Here is a 20,254-nt window from a genome sequence, read left to right on the forward strand (position 1 = left end):
TATTTACTTTTTTCCTGAGTTTCAGTTTTTTTAATGAAATATTTAGCTTCAAAACCCCGGAGTTCTTTTATAGATACCCTGTAGTTAAATCATAGTTAAATGTCATTCTTTCGTCATTAAGCTTACTAATTTCTTGATAATAATATTCTAGCTCTTTAGAATAATTTTTTTCTTTATCCTGCACTAATTACTCAACAGAAAGAATACTTTTAAACGCAGTAAGCCAAAATCCAAAAACAGTAGGTTGTATTTTGACTCCAATAACACATTAACGTGCATAAACTGCAAATGATTCACTTTCTGGTGTGTCAAAATACACACAGAAATGCATAAAAGGTTATTTTATCGGCTGGTGTTCCGTGTGATGCACTAAAATGCACCAACCGGAAAGATCAGACAAGATCATTTCAATGATAACAAAATTTCACTTTTAATGCATCAATTGACATGGCTAAATGTGTAATTTTGTTATCTTTGAAATTTGATCTTCCCAATTGATGCATTTTTAGTGCATCACACGAAAAGTAACCCTTTATGCATTTCTGTGTGTATTTTGATACAACAGAAAGTGCATCATTTGCAGTTTATGCACGTTAATGTGTTATTGGAGTCAAAATGTATGTGTCAATTGACACGTTTCGGGTTCTGTATGTAGCCGATTTCTCCACCACAAATAGCCGATTTTTGCCCCACAGATATACAGTTCCCATAGCCGGTTTCTTCACCGCAGATAACCTGTGACGTACCTTTCATTTCACTGTCTAAAGAACGTTATGATATCCGATTACATTCTTAATTTCCCACTCCTGAAACAAGAGAAATCGCCAGGCATTGCAAGGAATATTTCTGCAGAAAACGGTCATAAAGTGTCAAGCATGGAAGACTACGTTTTACAGCCTTATGTGAAAGAACCGAGAGGGTTGAGGGGAGACATGAAGGCATTTGTTGGGAAGTCCGAGAAAAGTGCAAGGAAATGACGTCATAGCTCATGGAGCAGTCATTCTCTTCTCAATTCTATGATGCCGTACTTTTAAATCAACAGGTGAAGGCCGCGACAGAATTACCAAGCTCACAGCACGTCAGAATCCGTACACGCAGGTCAAATGCATGGGCGCACCCAAAGTTTTTCGGGGGGGAGGGTGGACAAACCCTTTTTCAGGGAGGAGGGGGGGGCAAAACAAAACTTTTTTTGTAGCGGGGCAAACACTTTCCCAGAGAGAGCAATGAATATTTTCCCCAAAATTGTGGCAATTCTTTATTTTGAATTATTTCAAAAGAGAATAACATTTAGTTTAATCTCCAACTTATAAAGCACAATGCATGAAAGAGGAAATTTTCACCACTCGTTTTCCAAGTGATCCCTGTCCCGCTGGATAATATTTTCGTCTCCTGCATTTTAGGTGTTCCTGTACAGCAAACAGCAAAAATAACAGCAGGCAACTTTTCAATCGCTTTTTCAAAACTCTTCTTTAATTCTACGTCCTGTGATGTTTTGAGGAATGGAATTCTGTTGATGTGAAGCAGATGTTGTTCTCCTCTGCTTATTGATGATTTTATTTCAAATCACGATCGTCCCATTACGAAATGAATGAAAATGGTGATGGACAATTCGCCTCCCATTTCTTCTGCTGTTGGGTGTACGTTTACAGTATATTTCAGCATTGGCAAACTATTTTTCCTGTATTGACTTGCTAACAACATAACTTTCTAAAGAAATACCTTTTTTTTTAACCAATTGTCCTGCGATTTTCCCCCCAAAGTCTGGTAACCTTGAAAGTATGAACTCAATATCTATTCTTTTTTTATTGCGGAAAGGGATATGTATTGTCATTTTGTGATATGTGTCTGGAATACTCGAAACCAAATTCCATGGAGCAACAGCCACCTAAGGATCAGGGCTTTCAGAACGAATTTTACTTTGGGCGAGGGTAGAATCCCATCGCCGCTGTTCTCTGGCTTTCGAGACAGGAGCTCGCTGCTTCTTTTCAAGTAGCTCCCCAATTGTTCTCACGTCGATGGATCAACGCCGACATTTTGGGAGCTCCCATCGGAAATCGAACCCGGAGCCGCTGGCACCAAAGGCGACAGCTTCAACCATTCGGCTCCGTGGGAGCCTGTCTGAAATATTCACATAATAAAATTGACTGTTGTGTTGAAAGATGCGGTCAGTGACCTGTCCAGACATGCTAATGTGAGTCCGTCGAAGCTAAGAACCAGTGCGGGGACCGCCTTTATGGCAGTGACCCGCTGTTGCCGCGTTTACATACGAAGAAACTTGCTGTCAACTTGGCCTACCGCTGTCTCCCTGTTTGGGCAATAAGCGGCAACCGTAGAATCCCTCCACCCCGAAGTGCCCAGCAGCGAAACAAGATTTTGTCAAAATACCCGTTCTGCGCCGTGAATGGGGGCCGGGAGATAGCGTGGTCGGGGTATAGTTATTTGCCGTAGCTTTTCTGCCACTTTTGGCCAGTCGTGACGATGAATGATGATTAGATAAAACTTATACACTCACAAAGGAAAACGCATGCCCAGACTAGGACTCGAATCGGGAACCTTCGAGTGGAGAAACCAGGAGAGGTCGCTCTCAAGGTGTTCGGCCACCCAGACAGCCAGAGCCCACGTGTACTTGAGTAAGCGATTAGCACAGAATAATCACGGGGTGGCATGAGTCACACATGTATTTCTTTGGCGGCAGCTGCTTGAATTAAGTATAGTGTTGGTAAATTATGGTGGGCGGAACACGTATTCAGTAGCAGAATAATAAAGACGATCCAGTGGGAAATAACCACCGCATTGGCAACACTGCTGCCACGCCTTTGACAGAGTACGAGAAAAAGAAAGAGATACGCATCAGATTACCTTCAACCATCATTCTTAGAGAAACAAAATTTAGAGTATAATTAATTTAATTAAGAATTCTTGTTCCTTCAATGCAATGAGATGAAATGTAACACGTTAGAATTTGTCCGCCGTTAAATGTAACAGTCTGCTTCGTAATACATAGCAGCGTTTGAAAGGTAGAGTTACTTTTTTTTAAGGAAATCTAATTGAAACTATCTACTTTTAAAAGTAAGTAGTAAGAGTTACTTTTTGAAATATAAATAATGTTATCAACAGTTACTTTGCAACACTTAAGTTGTTAACTTGAAACTTTGTAACTTTTGGGAAGAGCTAAATTTGGCAACTCTGTTTCCAACTATGTGCCTTCTCTGGATGCTAAGGTGAAAGGATTTTCGTGAAATCGCCCAAGACAATGACGCTATGCTTCGTTACATGCTAAATATGATCATTTAAGCAAATCTGACTTTGCTACAATATAATTATATGAAGTTTATATTATGTACCAAAAACATAAATAAAACACATGTAAGTCTTCATGTATTTATTTTACTACAATTAATAATCATTGATTGTGTGTAACTTGTTTGAAAGGTATTTTTCATCTGAAAGTAACTACAAAAGTAACTTACGCTTACTTTTCAAGTACCATGCATCTGTAACTCAGTTAATTTTAAAAAAGTAACTTTCGGAATACTTATTTACAGAAACGGGATGAAACCGTTTCTTTTCGTGAGCGCATGCGCATTCATATCGTCACCCTTCATTAAACTACATTAATTAGGTTATCTATGTAAAAGCAGTAATATTTTTAAAAACGATTATGATTGTTTTACGGTAGTGGGATCACAGCGGATATTGACCGTTTTGTGAATTCAGTAACCAGTGGTGTGTCCAAGGGGGGATAGTGGTGGTCATAACCTCCCCTTTGGCCCAGTATTCCTAAAGAAAAAGAAAATAACGTCAAAGGCAGAAAAAGGTGACAAAATGAGGACTGACTACTCAAAAAAGTGTATGCAACCACCCATTTCGAAAATTCTCGGTACACCACTGTCAGTAACTCAGAACAACATTTTTACAGGACATTTACAAAAGATAATAAAAATATAATGATAACCCATGGCGCCACAGCCCTCGAAGGGCATTGGCCTACCTCCCGACTGCACTCTCCCTCCCACAATCCTACCTAGAGGTGTGGATTGCGCCAGGGTTCCCGGGTTCGAATCCCGGCCTGGGCATGGATATTTGTGAGTGTCCATTCATGAATTTCATCATGTCATCACTCATCCCCATCTTCGTAAATTAGCCAAAAGTGGCACAAAAAGCGAAGTAAAATAAAACAAATCAATCAATCAGGTGTGGATTGATTGATTTTATTTCACTTTTCTGCCACTTTTTGGTTAATTGCGAAGATGAGGATGAGAGATGACATGATGAAATTGATGAAGGAACACTCACATACACCCATGCCCAGGCCAGGATTCGAACACGGGACCTCTGACATCGTAGCGCGATGTGCCAACGACTCCGCCACAGAGGCTGGTTAGAAGTGTGGAGATCTTCAACCGATAATGGGGCGACGTGAGGTCAGCACGTCGAACCCTCAGCCGTTATAGGAGATTTCCAAGACCGGGTTACGCTACTCACTCGTAGCTCCCCAATTTCCTCACGATGATGGGTTGCCACAGGTCCACTACACATGCCGAGAACCCAGAGACTGAACCCAGGCGGAATAGAACCCATGCCGTCCCGCAATCGGAGTTCAAAGCACAGCGCCTTAGACCGCACGGTCACGGAGGAGGACTACAAAAGATAAATAATTAATAAAAATACAAGACATTGTTTTTATTTTAAAGCAGCCAGTAGATAATTAATTTGAATGTGACTATTGTTCTTCTTTGTATCATACATACAAACCAATATATGCTTACTCAAAGATATGTATTACTGAAGATTTATTTCTAGGTTTGTGGTTACGTAACTTTAGAGAATGACTTCGTCTCAAAAACATATGGTCGTAAATAGTTATGTTTCATTGTCTACCATAGGTTCCTAGAAACTTCTATCGCCACCTTCGCGATCGTTAATGGTTGGTGCAGATTACTGGCGAATTAACGACCTATCATTCTTTCTTTCTTATTTTAGAGGTTAATTTAAAATGTATTATTAGTTCTAGACGTAGTCTCCAGTTGTGATATCTTTAGCCAAGAGAAGGGGACCTTCGTTTATTCTTGTGAAAATTACATGTTTTAGACGTCTGGAGGATGGTCGGCTAAATTTAGTTGTCAAGAGGGTACAACGATCCTCTTTTAGAGAACAAAAGGTAGCGATCGTCAGTTAGTGTGCTTTAGGACTGAAGTGACCAGCCACAAGCGACACGTGTCACCTGGAAACGAACCATCAGAAATTAATACAACCTTTCGTGCCATAGTCGCACAACAAGCTGTGAATGTCGCTCGGACTGGGCCGTTTTCTTAACATCTTGCATCGTGTCACCTCTGTCTGTTGGCTGCGCTTGCGCAGTGAATCCTTTTTGCAGACTGTGGAAGATTTCACACCGAAGCGACAAGCAACACGCTTGAGGATTTCACCAGCTGGCAGTGGCGAAGCGCGACATTTTTACGTAGTCATCGCAAGATTTGCCAAACGTCAGAGTCGATCTTTCAACGGAGAGGGAAGGGGGGGGGCAATATTTCTCTGCGATAGACACCAAGGTCACTGCCAATTCAATGTAAAAGCTCATATCACAGAACTTACGACTACAAAAGACACATAATTCTATCCCATACGACGAGAATTATTAAATATGATGGAAACTGAAATAAAAACACCTCAATTGACGCGTTTAAAGGTAAGAAGAATCTTTGTGGTTCGCCGCCAATTGTTGTTTTGATAATGAAAAGCAGATTCATATCGTTCAATGTGTGCTTTTCCTCTTAACAAGTGGAAATAGCAGACATTCGAGTGGTGTGCCCAGGATTTTCGAAGAGGGGCGGGGGAGTTAGTGTACTTTTTGGTAGTCATTTCTGAAGTCCTCATTTTGCCATATTTTCCTGCCTTTTCTTTCTTCTTTTTCTTTTTTTCAAATAATATTGAGCCTAAGCAGAATTATGATCCTCACCACTCCTCCTTGAGCACGCCACTGGACACTCGGAAGAATCTTAATAACTCCAGACAAACCCTGCCATAGCTGTAAACATGGGGATGGGGGCTGAAAAAAGGGCCTGTTATGACCCAGACCTTCAAGAGTGGGGGAAAGTACAGGTCGTTGGACCTGTCTGCCTGTTCGGAAGCGTTCGGCTGCTCTCGGCACTGGCAGAGACCAGAGAGATTCGCACCATTCTGCGATGAGCTGGGCCGACGAACATAATTGCCTTGAATAGGAAACTTGGCGGGAGGGTTAGGCGCGAGGGTTAGTACTGGGGCGGCCTCATTTCGATGCGCTAAGTCTCTTGCGTATTTCGAGCTGTTTCATGCTGTCGCTTGGCTTATTTCGCACAAATATGCGAGTATTCTGACTTATTATTTTTACTGCTTCTGTAAAATATATAAAATGCAATATTTTTATTATTTTGCTTCGTTAACGCCGCATCTCCCGATGACCGGACGCCTCTGCCAGCTGGTACAGGCTTGGCTTGTGTGGCCTATCATGCCGCTAAGGTGTGAAACGTTGCTGTTGATTGGCTTGGTCCGAAGAGACATGTATAGCGTATCGCTTGTTGCTTCGGTCTGAAAGCTCCATGTAAGCATCCGTGTCGCTTGTCGCTTCAGGCAAAATAATATTTGTAACATTTGTGGTGTGCGAAGAAATTCCAACTTCTTTTAAAGCTTCCGATGCTTACAACAGCCCACTTTTTTTTCCCAATGGACTAACATTGCAACCAGAAAGGGAGATGCAGTATCCCGATGAGGGAATTCACCGTCGTTCCCTACAACCCTATAATACGAAATATCAATAAAATGAAGCTTTTCTTTTTAATTTTTAAACCGAAATTCAATAAGACGAAATATTTGATTTTGTTCATCATAATATCGGGTGTTTAGTTTCTAGACCTACCAGGGGCAGACCTGGAAAGGGAGAACTATCCCCCCCCAGCCCTTGGGGGCCAGGGCCTACCTGCGGCCTCACTCCCACGTGCCTCAGCAGAGGTGAGCCATCATCCAACTAGTTGCGGCGGGACGTGTGGTCAGCACGACGAACCCCCAGCCGTTGTTGCACGTGGGTTGGAGATTTAATAGTGGCAACGATTTATTTACAAACGATACAAATAAAGGTATGTCTGTGAAACATTTACAGCCCTTTGATGTAGTCACCAGCTTTGTGTATAACCCGTTACCAGCGATGTGGAAGTCGTACTATATCTGTAGCAGTGCCTGTTCTGTTGATGGTTCGAATGGAGCGCTCTATTGCCTGAAGAATCTCTGGAACAGTTCGGAAGCTTCATCTTAGGGATCAAATGAAAGTCACAAGGCTGGTAGAGCATCTGCCAGCTCCATGGAGCTAACAAATCAGCCAGAGGTTGCGCTACATGCGGCCGAGCATTGTTCTGCAAAATGATGGGAGGATTCAGCAGAAAGTGTCCCCTCTTCTTTTGCAACGCAGGTCGCAGGTTATGTTCCAAAAATGAACAGTAATACTGTGCATCGACTATCTGTCATGGAGGTACGGCGAGAATCACCAGAACTTTCACATTAGAGTTCTGACTACACAATTTTAGACCGTCAACTCCAACGATACTCTTATTATTCTCATCACTGCGCATGCGCTGGTGTTGGAAGGAAGAGTCAATTTACTGGGAGGTAGCTTAGGTATCAAACTAACATGTAGTATAAGTGAGAAGCACCGGTTCCGTTTCATGGCGTTTACACAGCAGTGTTTGCACTATTAAATCTCCAACCCACATAGATTTCCATGACCAGGTTACGCTACTTATTCGCAGCTCCCCAATTTCTTCACGATGGGTGGGTGGCCGCTGGTCACCAGTGGCGTAGCATGAGCATTTCGGATGGGAACGCCAAGTTAGAAGGAAGGGTAGGCCTTTTTTTTTTTTTTTTTTTGCTTAAGAGTTTACTTATGGAATTAGCCGACATATGTATTGTCTATTGAAAATCACAATCTCATTGTGTTTATTACATTAAGTCAGCCGGGTTCCGATAAAACATGATCCATGCTTGTTTTATCTAGAAAATAACATGCCTCAGTGTGCAATAAATGTTTGGAGCACTGGTGTTTTATACCATTTTTAATTAGATTGCTCAAGTCAGAAACACCGCACACCATTCGGAGTATTTTGCTCCACACGTAACACATGTGTAGCAAAACAGTATTTTATAATCAAGGAAACCTTTCGGCATGACGCAAGTAATTAAAAAACCTACCTCAATCACAAGCGCCTTTAGAACAACAGTAGACTTCATTGTTGTGGATGATACAACTATTGAATGATTTGGTTTATTTTACTTCGCTTTCTATCACTTTTGGCTAATTGCAAATATGAATATGAGTGATGATATTGATGAAGTTGATGAAGAGACACTCCCGTAGGCTCGGGATTCGAACCGGAAACCTCTCGCGCTGTGCAAAACACACTGACACGAAGGGGGGTGGATGATCCAACAATCGTACACTCTACTGACGTAACAGTGCCTATTAGTAGTAATTCAGAGTTTCAGACCACTGTTTATTGTATCTTGAGAATGCTGATAAACATTTTAAAATAATTTTGTCAAGAGATCATACAATGTTAAGAGTTTTGAAACGAATACTAAACATTTCCACTGGCACAATATTAGGCAGTTAGATACTAACGAAAAAATATTTCTTTAAATAAATAGTTTTGTGGGTTAGGTGGTAGAGCAGCCACAGGCTGAACTTCTACCACGAGGACTTTATCAACTTGTTTGACAAAAACTTTTTTGTTCTTTTAGTTTTTAATGCACTTCACTGTTCTTGCGATAAATTACACGATGCAGTGGTCATTAAAGAAAGATACGTCAGTCAATATTGCTTATTGTAGCATCACACAGCATGAGCAGAGGCACGAGCACTAAACACCGGGTAGGAATTCTACTTCTGTCGTCTGCATCGGAAGTACAGCGCCTTGAATCGGAAGGCAGGAAAGATCACATGGCCCCTAGAACCAATCAGGTCTCCGTACGCCCGCGTATGGCGAGAGCATTTCGCCCGTGCTGTAGAGATCCAAGCCACAAGCTTTCCCTCCTTCTCTCTCCCTACAGCAGCGATGCCAACCCTAGCATAATGGTGCTAAACCTAGTATAATTTAACCGTCTTTGGCACCTAGCACCCTGTGTTTAGCATAACAGCCAAATCTAGCATAATCTTAATCTGTGGCATAATTTGCAACTGTCGGTAGATATTGAACTCAAAGGAAAGTGCTCTGAAGAAGTAAAAATAAAAGTAACTGCACATCTCTATTTCAGGAGTGGACATATTTCCAACCAACAAAAGGGATTAAACCAGCCCATGAATCCCTTCTCCCACCAACGCCTTTCATGTTTTCCACATCTTCCTGCCATAAAATCGAAGAGGCTCACCCTTAATAGTTTGTCCTTTCTCAGCACCGACACAAGGGATGCCATTTGCGGTGCCTGTATTTTCGCAAAGAATGTTTAGTAGAAAGTTAGATTTACAAATAAAGCTCATGTGTCAACCTCCTTCGTCGGCAAATTTTGACCATCTTTGCCTTCAGCTTGTGTTCGGTTCGGTTCGGTCGGCATCTTCTTATCATTTCGGAAGCCGTCTCCCGCGGCGAAAAAAGCGTTGTTCGTGTGTATGATTTTAATTCTTCGTGCTTGCGTTTTTCAGTGTATTTTTGGGCGTGTTTGAGTGTGTCTGTGAGTGTTTTTTCCCCTGCTTTTTAAATATTTTTTTGTAAAATATATTTGGAACAATTTCGAAAAATGAGTTCTAATAGCAAACGAAGTAACTGTGAAACTCCCGAAAAGAAAAATAAAGTGGGGATTTAAACCAGAAATGGGAGTCGTATGCTCAGAAATATAGAAAGGAGTGGGAAAGAGGCGGTTTTTATTTGTTCGTTTGGTGAGTACCTTTTTTCTTTTCCTTTCCTTTTTTTATTTGGAAATGTTGTTAGTTTACATAGAAATGCATTGTATGAGCATTTGAACGTTGTAAAAAACTATACACAACAGTGTGTGTGTCTAGCGGGGTGTTGTTGGAGGTGGAAATGGATTAATACGTCCTTCCATATAACGCAAAAAAATGCAGTAGTATACGAAAGATATTTGTGGATTATACACCGCCCCCGCCCTAATTGAAAGGTAACGACGCTTATACTGTGTCATGTCATCTTCCGTCTCCCCACCTGCTAGAAAAAAATATGTGAAGTATTTTTACAAATTTACTGAGCCACATGCCCTAGTTCGACCCTTGGCATGGTATGGACATGTAATTATGTTTTTTCCATCACATAGTCCATAGACCATTTCATCGGTTCTTCATTCACCCTCATTGTCGTATAAACTTACTCCCAGAGAACCTAAGGCAAAAAAGCGACTTAAAATAAATAGATCTTAGGGTCGGATACAATATAACATCTAAAAGTAGTAATAAAATATATTGTTAATAATAATAATAATAATAACAATAGTAATACTGCCCTAGCACAATTGGGTGGCGTTCTAGCATAATTTCACAGTTCGAACAGCACTTTTCGTAGCTGAGGGGTTGGCAACGCTGCCCTACAGGCAGGTATGGTCCTGTACGCCAAACCTAGCCGGCGTCCGGAGAGCTGTTAGTGGAGCGTTGTAGACGGATCGCGAAAAATAGCTTTTATAATGCCATTATGCTCAAACATGTATATAATTAGTCACGTTTTACTTTATATTTACATCATTTATGCATTTTTAAAATTTTAAATCAGGGAACGCCGGGTATATGGGCGTATTAGGACGCTACGCTACTCACATACACTGGCCGAAATCTCAGGAGAAAAGTTGTTACGCTTACCCCAGGAGACTCGAATCAGTCGTCCTGTCCTTGGACCGCTCCTGCGCCAACTTATAATGATTGATTGGTTTGCTTTATTTTACTTCGCTTTTTATGCCACTTTTCGCTAATTTGCGAAGATGGGGATGAGTGATGAAATTGATGAATGGACACTCACAAACATCCACGCCCAGGCCGGGATTTGAACCCGAGACCCCTGGCGTTGTAGGACGGCGTACCAACTCATAAAAATACGGCTCAGTACTCTATCTCGTGATGCATTCTTTTCTTTAAAGTTATACAACAGTTCACCGATCTACAGAGAAAGAAAACAAGTTAAGGAAAAATTTATGCGGAACAAGGTAGATAAGATAAGGAAAAAGAACGCTTTTGCAAAGCAACATTTTTCTATGCCACATGTGCAAGTTGTCAGTTTGATGTTATTCGGTCAAGATAAAAAGTCTTGTTATCAAGTACTCGAATACAATAAAGGGATGGCATATCTAATTCTTGACGTTGACATTAGAATGTTGTTTTTCTTTCCACACAGTTAACAGTTTCATACTCGACTGGTGCCATGACATTCTCTCTCGAGATACAATATCTGCACCTCCCTAACTCTGAACATTTTCGAGCCCTCTCCCCTAAAAGTTTCCCCCAATGGGGAATTCTACAGAAAGTAATCACACCCCACGTAAATGCATATAATTTGCATGTTTCGCCAACAAAACTATATTATCATCTGTGGTCGATACACTTTTCAGAAAAATGAAGCCACACTTTGCTACAATTTTAAAACATCACAGTCATAACAAATTTTGATTAATGCCTTTCATGAACTCAGGTTATGTCTTCATAATCTAGTTTTTACATTTCCTAGCAAACACCACTACATATTTATAAGTAATTACAAATAAATAAATAAATATTACAATAATTCTAAGAAAATGGTTCAATTTGAATATTTTAATCCAAATGCGCACGTTTGACGAGGGAAAGTCATTAAATAACAGGAATTTTATTAATAACTTTTTCACAAGGGTATTTACATAAATTGTTTGTTGTGTCATATTTTTCGACATAGTCACCCTTTTTCGCAATACACTTGGTCCATCTGCCCACAAGGGGGGAAAAAAGCTTTTGTGTGGTCATTAACAAAATTTGCACCACCTCCATTACTTCTTGCCAACTGCAAACTTCGGAACCCACAAATGTTCTTCCAAACAAGTGAAACCGATGGTGCCAAATCCAGACAATACGGTGGATGTTTCAACACCTCAAATTTCGGAGTACCTAGTTTATCCACCGTATGGGGACTGTCTTTGTCGTGAAGAAATATTACTCCTTTTGAGAGAAGTCCCCAGGCGTTTTGATCCTATCTTGAGCTTCAGCTTGTTCACTGGCATGTTCCTGCATCGAGCACTAGTCAGTAGTCACAGTTTTACCCTTTTCTGGGAAGTGCGCCAACGTAGGGCCATTGACATCCCAAAAGATGGCCAGCATGACTTTTCCAGTGTCTCCTTTATGATCCCTAAAATATATATTAGCACCTTCTAATACAAGCTTTTTTACTTTGGAAATTAACTCCCTCATAAAGATTTCTTTATTACTATAAAGAGAGTGAATCATTAAATTTAAAATCTCACCTTGTTGTACAAAGCCAGAATTTTTTTCCGCTAGCTCCGCTACTATGCCGTATCCATGTACCTTTGTTTAAATTCATGCTAAGACTGCCCATACTAATCTCAGAACCGCTTTGCTTAATCGTGTCTTGAATGTTTTCGTGGCCAAAGACGATGAATGATTCTACTGCATAGATTGTCTCTTACTCTTCTGGGTTCGATACCCGGTGGAGGCACATAGTGGTTCGGATCGCACTTTAAAATGTAGGTCCAGTCCCGATTAGCCTTACTGTGCATAAAGTGGACATCAACACCAAATCAATCAATCAATCAATCTCTAACTCTATGGTTCATAATGATGCACTCAAGACTCGTCTTCTGTCACAATTCGATCGAGAAGAACATCTCCTTCATAAACATAATGGTCATAATGATAGTGACAGCTAATCTCCAGTGCATGCTTCTGATCATAGGACAGCTGCCTTGAGACCCAACTTGCCTACAACTAAGGTCATCATGGACAATATTGTACGCACAGTGACTCACGGATTCGCCACTTGATCTTCACAATGCTGACTGGTCCCTAACCTCGGTGTTGTTCAATGACATTTTATCTTCGGGTTTCAAATCTTTTCACCCATTTGAACACTCTCCCCTCACTTAAACAACTGTCTCCATACTGAACCTTCATTCATCTGTAGATTTCAGATCACAAAGAACGAATAATGCTTATTTTCTCTTCCATGGTTCAAGTCAACAGTGGAGCAGCCATGTTGTACGAGCTACTACACAAACGCATACTGCTTGATCGTTTGAAGTTATTGTGTTCCTGTGATGATCCTGTACCATTTCTACTTGTAATTATCATTCCCTTATAATAATTAACACAAACTACTTTAACTGAAATTAAATTACATGTGTGAAATATAGAAGTTAAAATTGACATTGACTTTGCAATGTGGCATGTCCCCCCCCCCCCCCCGTTGCCCCCTTTCCAGACACACATGCATATATTTGTCCCGTAACCTCTCAACGTTTTATTAAATTTCGCAATTTCTCCATCACTTGTCTAAAGATGGAAGTAAAACATATTCTTTCTTGCTTACTCTCTACTACAAAAAGAGTTTTCATATCAAGATTTTTACAAATTATATCCTAGTATACTTTTTTTATGTCTTGTTCATCCCTTCTGTAGTCATTCTTGAAAATGACTACAAGTTGACAATGCTATTCAGTATAAGAGTTGTTATAATAGATGTTCAATTCAAACTTCCTGTTGAAGTACAATATTGGCTTTTTGAGGTATTTGTTGAGTGAAGTTGCCTTAATATTAAATTTTAAAAAAAATACTGGTTTGCTTCTTGTAAGTATATTGTAGTGACTTGTGATGTTTATTTGCCTTGTGTCCTTACAATAGTTGCTGCTAAAAACTAGTACAATGTATGTGTTGTGTATATATATCTGTTGTGTGCATGTATTATTTTTGTATGCTAACAAGCGCATTTCTTCTTGCAGTGTCGGAAAACATGAACAACGTTGATCCTGCTTTTAAAACCATTCCAAAGAACTCATCTGCTTTCCTAATATGGCGTATAGAAGTAAGTCAAGCTTTCTGTTTATTAGATATAATATTTAAAGGAGCATGCCTTACTCAGAAGTACTTATCCAATCCTCTTCTCCACAAAGCTGTGATACAGTAACGAATACCATGGAGAGTGCATGCTAGCCCTGTCTAGGAGGTAGCTGATCAGTTGATATTGAATTTTTTGTTTATTATTATATGCATATATAGTACATACGCTTGCTTGAGCTTGGGAGCTAGCTGAGGGGATATGCTCCTGTGCTTTAACATGGGGATAATCAACAATGGGCAGCAAGGGGAGAATGCCTGTGTAATTCTTCCTATAGGTCCTTTCTACTCTTACGGCGGGCACCCTATACGCTGACAAGGAAAGTAGGGAGCGGGGAAGCGACCAATCCAGCACGATAAGAAACGGAGCAGCCTGTAAAATGAGGTGCATGCTGCACCTCCCCTTTTCAACCTCGTAACTCTTGGCGCCACCACTGTTGTCTGGTTGGTCTGTGGCGTATTCTCCATTCCCCACTACCCTTGCCAGCATGAGGGCCGCCCACAGTAAGAGTAGAAAAGACCTATGGCTGCTCCACTTCTAGCATTGCATACATAAGAAATTACTATCCACTTAAACCAGTCTTTCATAATTTCTATGGAAATAGAAGATATTTCAAAACTGATTTTCTTCTGCTCTGAATTCTGAGAAAGAAGGAAAATGCAGCAAGATTTTAATTCCTTTGTTGTACTAGCTGTTAGATAAGGTAATTTAATGTGTGACCAATTGATACAGATTGTTCAATATTCAGGTGGTCTAATATCATCTTAATCTTAAGAAATTCTTGTGATAATACTTATCATTTTGATTATGTTGTGTGGTAACACTTTTGAGGAAAGCAGATATATACCAATTTTTGACGGTGTTTGATTTGAATTTTTATTTTTACATTCTCCACTACTCCTCACCTGAGGAATACTTCTTGCATTTTCTTCTTTGTTAGGAAATGCAGTGACCTGAGTGAACTATGTCAAAATCAAAAAATGTATGGACACCAAAAGGAAATACTTGGAAAAAGAAAATTTTTGACTGCCTTCATGTCTACTTAAATATTAAGTAATTCTCTTTAGGGCATTTTTATTTCCCCCTTTTACTTTTATCTTGTTGATGTATTTCTAGATTTTCACTTCAATTTACACAGTAATCTTTCTCCTCTCTTGCCATCTTTAATTGTATTATTTGACTTGTTACTCACTTTCTTGTTCCTAGTTTCTTTTTCTCTGTCTTTCTCTGCTAATGTCTCTCTCACTTAAATGTCTGCGATTCAAACCCACAACTCATTATTACTCTCAAATACATTGTATTATGCAAACTTCAATATATGTTCTCTTTATGGATGCAATTGGAATTGATTCCCCTTTATAAAAACTTTCTGCTGTGCCCTAGAAGGCACTACAACTGCCTCCTTTTACCCCACCAACACACATACATAACATAAATATGAAAGAAAGCATATATTAGTTTGGCAAGTGTGATGAAATTGAATATTGTTTACATATATTCTCGCTTGTAAACAACTGTCATGGAAAGAAAAACCTACATGAAAGAATAAATGAATAATTTTCATATCTCAAGGAACAAATAAAGAATTCATCACATAATACAGAAGACCTAATCATTGCAGTTTGATTATTTTCCTGTAGTTTACGGTTATTACAAGCATAAGAAAACAGTTTATAATGCAAGCAATGCGTACAGACAAGAAAAACTATTGCAGTTTGAAACATACTTTTCATTAGAATTTGTCTATGGCAAAATGGAATTTTTAAAATAAAATCAAGAACAAGTGCAAGTAAAATTGTGATTTTTTTTCTGATTAAGAAATATCTTAAGGGTTCTGCTCTCTTTGTGGACTTTGGCTGTCCAGCTATCATTATTTACTATTGAAAACAACAAGTGCAACTTCCCGAAAGTGTAGTCATGACATAGTTGCCTTGTAATGAAGGGGTCCAGGTTCAATACCTGGTGGAAGCACATTGTACAGTGGTTCAGATCTCACCTTAAATCACAGGTCCAGTCTTGTTTACCTTACATGCATATAAAGTGCACTTAAAACAAAATTTCAAACAAGTGCAACTCAATGTTCGCATCATGCCCATGGTTCTTGAGTCATATTTCGGTTTTCTATTATGCACAAACTACACTGCTAAACAGCAGACAACTTTTCATACATCTTACTTATATAATATTTCTTATTCTTTTTCATCTTCTTGCTCTTCTGCTACTGTTTTTGTTTTTACTACAGCTAACATAATCTTACCTAACCTGATTGTTATGTTCTCAACATCTATATGCCACCACCAACCGAATCTAGTCAAAACAAATGCAATGTGTATGTATATGCCTTCTGCACTGCAGCAGCACATTGTGGATAGCATATTTATGCATCCACACTTATTACTGAAACTCCTTGTTGGCATAGTGGTAACATTGTTGTCTTGTATTTATGAAGTTGTGGGTTCAATGCCCAGTTGAGCACATATTGGTGTAGATTTCACTTTAAATGTAGTCCTTAACTTATTTGTGTACTTAAAATGAAAACTCATACTCAAAACCTATTATTTTTCTGCATTTTGATTGGGCTCCCATGAAATGTTAAATTTCTTCACATGGTTTCTGTATATGAGGAACACACTGCAGTCAATAGGAATATCACAAATCATCAGAAAATTTAAAACTTCAGCTAGATGTGTGCAATGTACACACTTTTAGACTTCTGCACCTAAAAGGAAGAGAACCATCCTTAATATTAACAATATAAAAGCATCGAACTTACTTAACAAGCACCATGTTTCTAATTTTGGCATTTAAACCCTTTGTGCAGTGTTTTTGCCAAGCTTTGTAAATGTTAATTTACATGCCTTTATTATTTTGAAATATGAGTGTAACAAACAATGAACACAACTAAGAAGAAACATCCATCACTCTCAATATCTGTTTGTGATATCTTGGAATGATTCTTCACGCCGAATATTTCCATAAAGTTATCTGATACCTAAGAAGAGATTGTGAGATTGAGATTTCAACAAATCTGTTTCCAACATTAGTTCATAGTTTTGAATAATTTTAATGTAGTTACTAAGTAAAAGTAAGAACCAAATATTTCATAGCTATTTACAAATCTTTTGCTTCATTGAACAGAATATGAAGGTGGTACCCATCCCAAAAGAGCAGTATGGAAAGTTCTTCACAGGCGATTCGTACATTGTATATGCAGCTACAGAGTATGGTAAACCTGGAGGCACTGATGTGAAGGTATGTGATAATTGTTTGTAGTTATTATGATATTGAAGATGTATACACAGTAATTATTTAATAATAATGATAATAATAATAATAATTAGTGGTTAATTAGGAAGGGGAGTAGACTTGTAGAGCAGTCGACTGTATATGCTGACACCAAGAATATTTTGGAAACTCTTCATATTTACAATGAATAATAACACATGCTGGTGGTACTGAAGTCAAAGCAGTTCTGCAAATCCTACAATAAGGATTTTCTTACTCCCCACCAAGGTTTAGGGTCCTGCAAGGTTGTCTATGCAGTCTTGAAACTTTGTTACCCAGAATTTCGAGGTATTAATTATTTCTCTCTGTGTGTGTGTGTGTGTGTGTGTGTGTATATATATATATATATATATATATATATATATATGAAATGATTTCTTGAACTGAAAAATAAACTCATTATGGTTAAAACTGTAACATAGAATTGCATATGGACATCTTCACTTTCACAAAGGAAATGAGGAAAATATGACCCCAACACCCATTGCTGGAATAGTGTTTTCCAATAATAGGCATGGGATAATGTATTTTCTTGAATTTCGTGTTGCAAGTATTTTAGGAAAGATTATTGAATCATTCTCAGTAATTTTGTGTTGTTAAAAAAAAGTAAACGTTCTCCCCTATGTATTGCAACATACCATGAAGACATATCTTTTTCTTATCTGTAGTTATCAGCAGCATGGTTTGACTGTTTGTAACCCCCAGGTACCCATTAATGAGAAGCTGACAAAGTACTATGCTACACCACTGATTGAAAACCTGAGGAATTCATAGCTTGGCAAGGCTGGTAATGAATTGTCCTTCATGCAATGTGAAAAAAAAAAGCATGAAATATAATTTTGAGCACAAAGGAGGAAATATGTACTTGGTATATTTTTGGGACTCAGATCTCAAATTCAGGATATGGGATTCAAATATCAGATCCAGGGTATGGGAATCATATATCAGATTGAGGTATCATGATTCGGATATCAGATCAAGGACTAACTGTTCAGATATCAGGTTGATGATCCACAATTCACATATCAAGTTGAGGTCCCATGATTCAGTTATGACATCCAGGACCTGAGATTGGGATATCAGATTCAGGATTTGGGATCCAGATATTGAATACAGGAATTAGGGTTCAGATATTTCATTCTAAATTCAAGATTCTGTATCAGTATTTGAGAATTGGATATCAGAGTTAGTATTCAGATATTATTAGCTCTAGTATTTTCATATTGAATCTAGGATTCAAGATCCAGATATTAAAACCAGGCTTCAGGATTCAGACATTTGATTTAGGATTCAAGATTCATGATTTACGTTCACAAACCCACTGAATTTAGATACGGATAATTCAAGTCCAAATTATTCCAATTCCCACGCCTAGTATAGATGAACATTTGTGCAGGAGTACATGGAATTTTCAATAATTCTGACATCATGCTCTTTATAAAGTATTTATTGACGGTTCATTATTGACAGTAACTTAAATCTAGATGTGGAAATCTTCTAAGAAATTCTTCATAAGAGCTACAATTCAGTGGAGTTGTGCACAAATTTGCCGGAAACAATGCTATGCAAATACTATTTCCAGATGTTATAAGTACATATACAAATTGATATTGTCAGATGATTCTTTCAGTTTTTACTTTTAGATATCACCAAAATTCACAATTGTCATGGCTTTCATTACTAAGTTTTTAAAGCAAAAGCTATCTTTGTGTCTTGACCTTGCAATCAAGGGGTCCCGGTTCGATCTCCACATAGTGGTTCTAACTTCACTTTAAACTACAGGTCCAGCCTCAATTAGCCTATCCGTGCATAAAGTGGACTTAAAATATATTTGATTTAACTTTCTTTCACCAAATGTAAACAGCTATTCATGGTAATCATGCAACTTGCTACATTGTGTGTTACATAAGCTGGGAAATATGTGACGTTAAATTTGTAATTGAGCTAACTACCACCAAATAGCATCACAAAATCCAACTCTTCAAAAATTTGGCTTGGCATTATTTTGTTTCTACCCCTTCACTTTATCTTTTTAACCTTTTAAATTCATTTACTACTACGTTAATATATTTCTGATGAAGCTAATGAAGGTAACTAATAACTCCACAGGAAGGATGTATGTAGTAGCTTTTCTTTCCGTTAAAACTTCACTTGTAAAATTTGAAATATTTAATCATATTTGTGTGATAAATAAATAGTGAATCCTGAATATTTCTTACTATTTGGGATGAATTTTTTCAGGTGAGGGAGGTTCGGGGAACCTCAATTGAAGTCCACGTCCACTTCTGGCTTGGCTTGGAGACTTCCCAGGATGAGGCTGGTGTGGCAGCTTACAAAACGGTTGAGCTGGATGACTACTTAGGAGGTGGGCCTGTGCAGCACAGAGAAGTTGAGGGCAAAGAGTCTGCACGTTTTCGCTCTTACTTCAAGAATGGGATAACGTAAGTAATTTTATTTTACTGTTGATGTATTCTACTGAATGCATATAATTTTCATATTTCACCAACAAACATTTTTAGCATCTGTAGCCTATATGCTTCACGCACAAATGAAGTCAAACTCTGCTACATTGTTAAAGCATCACACACATAACATATTTTCGTTAATTTTTTTCATGCTTTCAGCCTATGTCATCAAACTCAAGTTTATTTTTTAAAAGAAATAATTGTTAGCAGTCACCACAAAGTACGTCATAATTCTATGAAATCAGTTCATTATGAATATTTTAATCCATTTGCACGTCTACAACCTTACATTTTATGTGTGAATGTCACACATGTAACACTGGAATATCTCTGTTGTGGAATATTCCATATTTGAGGTTTGTCTCCTGGATTGAGTTAAAAAGTGGATTGACCAAGAACTGTTTATTGTCTGGAAATGCATAAAAGAAGCTCAAGTACCATATTGAT

The 20,254-nt window shown here is 38.6% G+C and overlaps 1 protein-coding gene across 5 annotated transcripts in view; it reads left to right on the forward strand.

Moving 5' to 3' along the window:
• Nucleotides 1–20,254, forward strand: part of LOC146003848 (advillin-like) — a 143,306-nt gene that overhangs the window by 53,229 nt on the left and 69,823 nt on the right. For all 5 annotated transcript variants that reach the window (XM_083142310.1, XM_083142309.1, XM_083142308.1 and 2 more), the window contains exons 2-4: nt 13,942–14,024; nt 17,196–17,309; nt 19,584–19,783. In XM_083142310.1, the coding sequence (XP_082998436.1) occupies nt 13,953–14,024; nt 17,196–17,309; nt 19,584–19,783 (386 nt within the window). In that variant the 5' untranslated portion in view covers nt 13,942–13,952. The remainder of the gene's footprint in view (nt 1–13,941; nt 14,025–17,195; nt 17,310–19,583; nt 19,784–20,254) is intronic.

This window comes from Lepisma saccharinum, chromosome 20, assembly GCF_977018435.1.
Source record: "Lepisma saccharinum chromosome 20, izLepSacc3.1, whole genome shotgun sequence".
NCBI lineage: Eukaryota > Metazoa > Arthropoda > Insecta > Zygentoma > Lepismatidae > Lepisma > Lepisma saccharinum.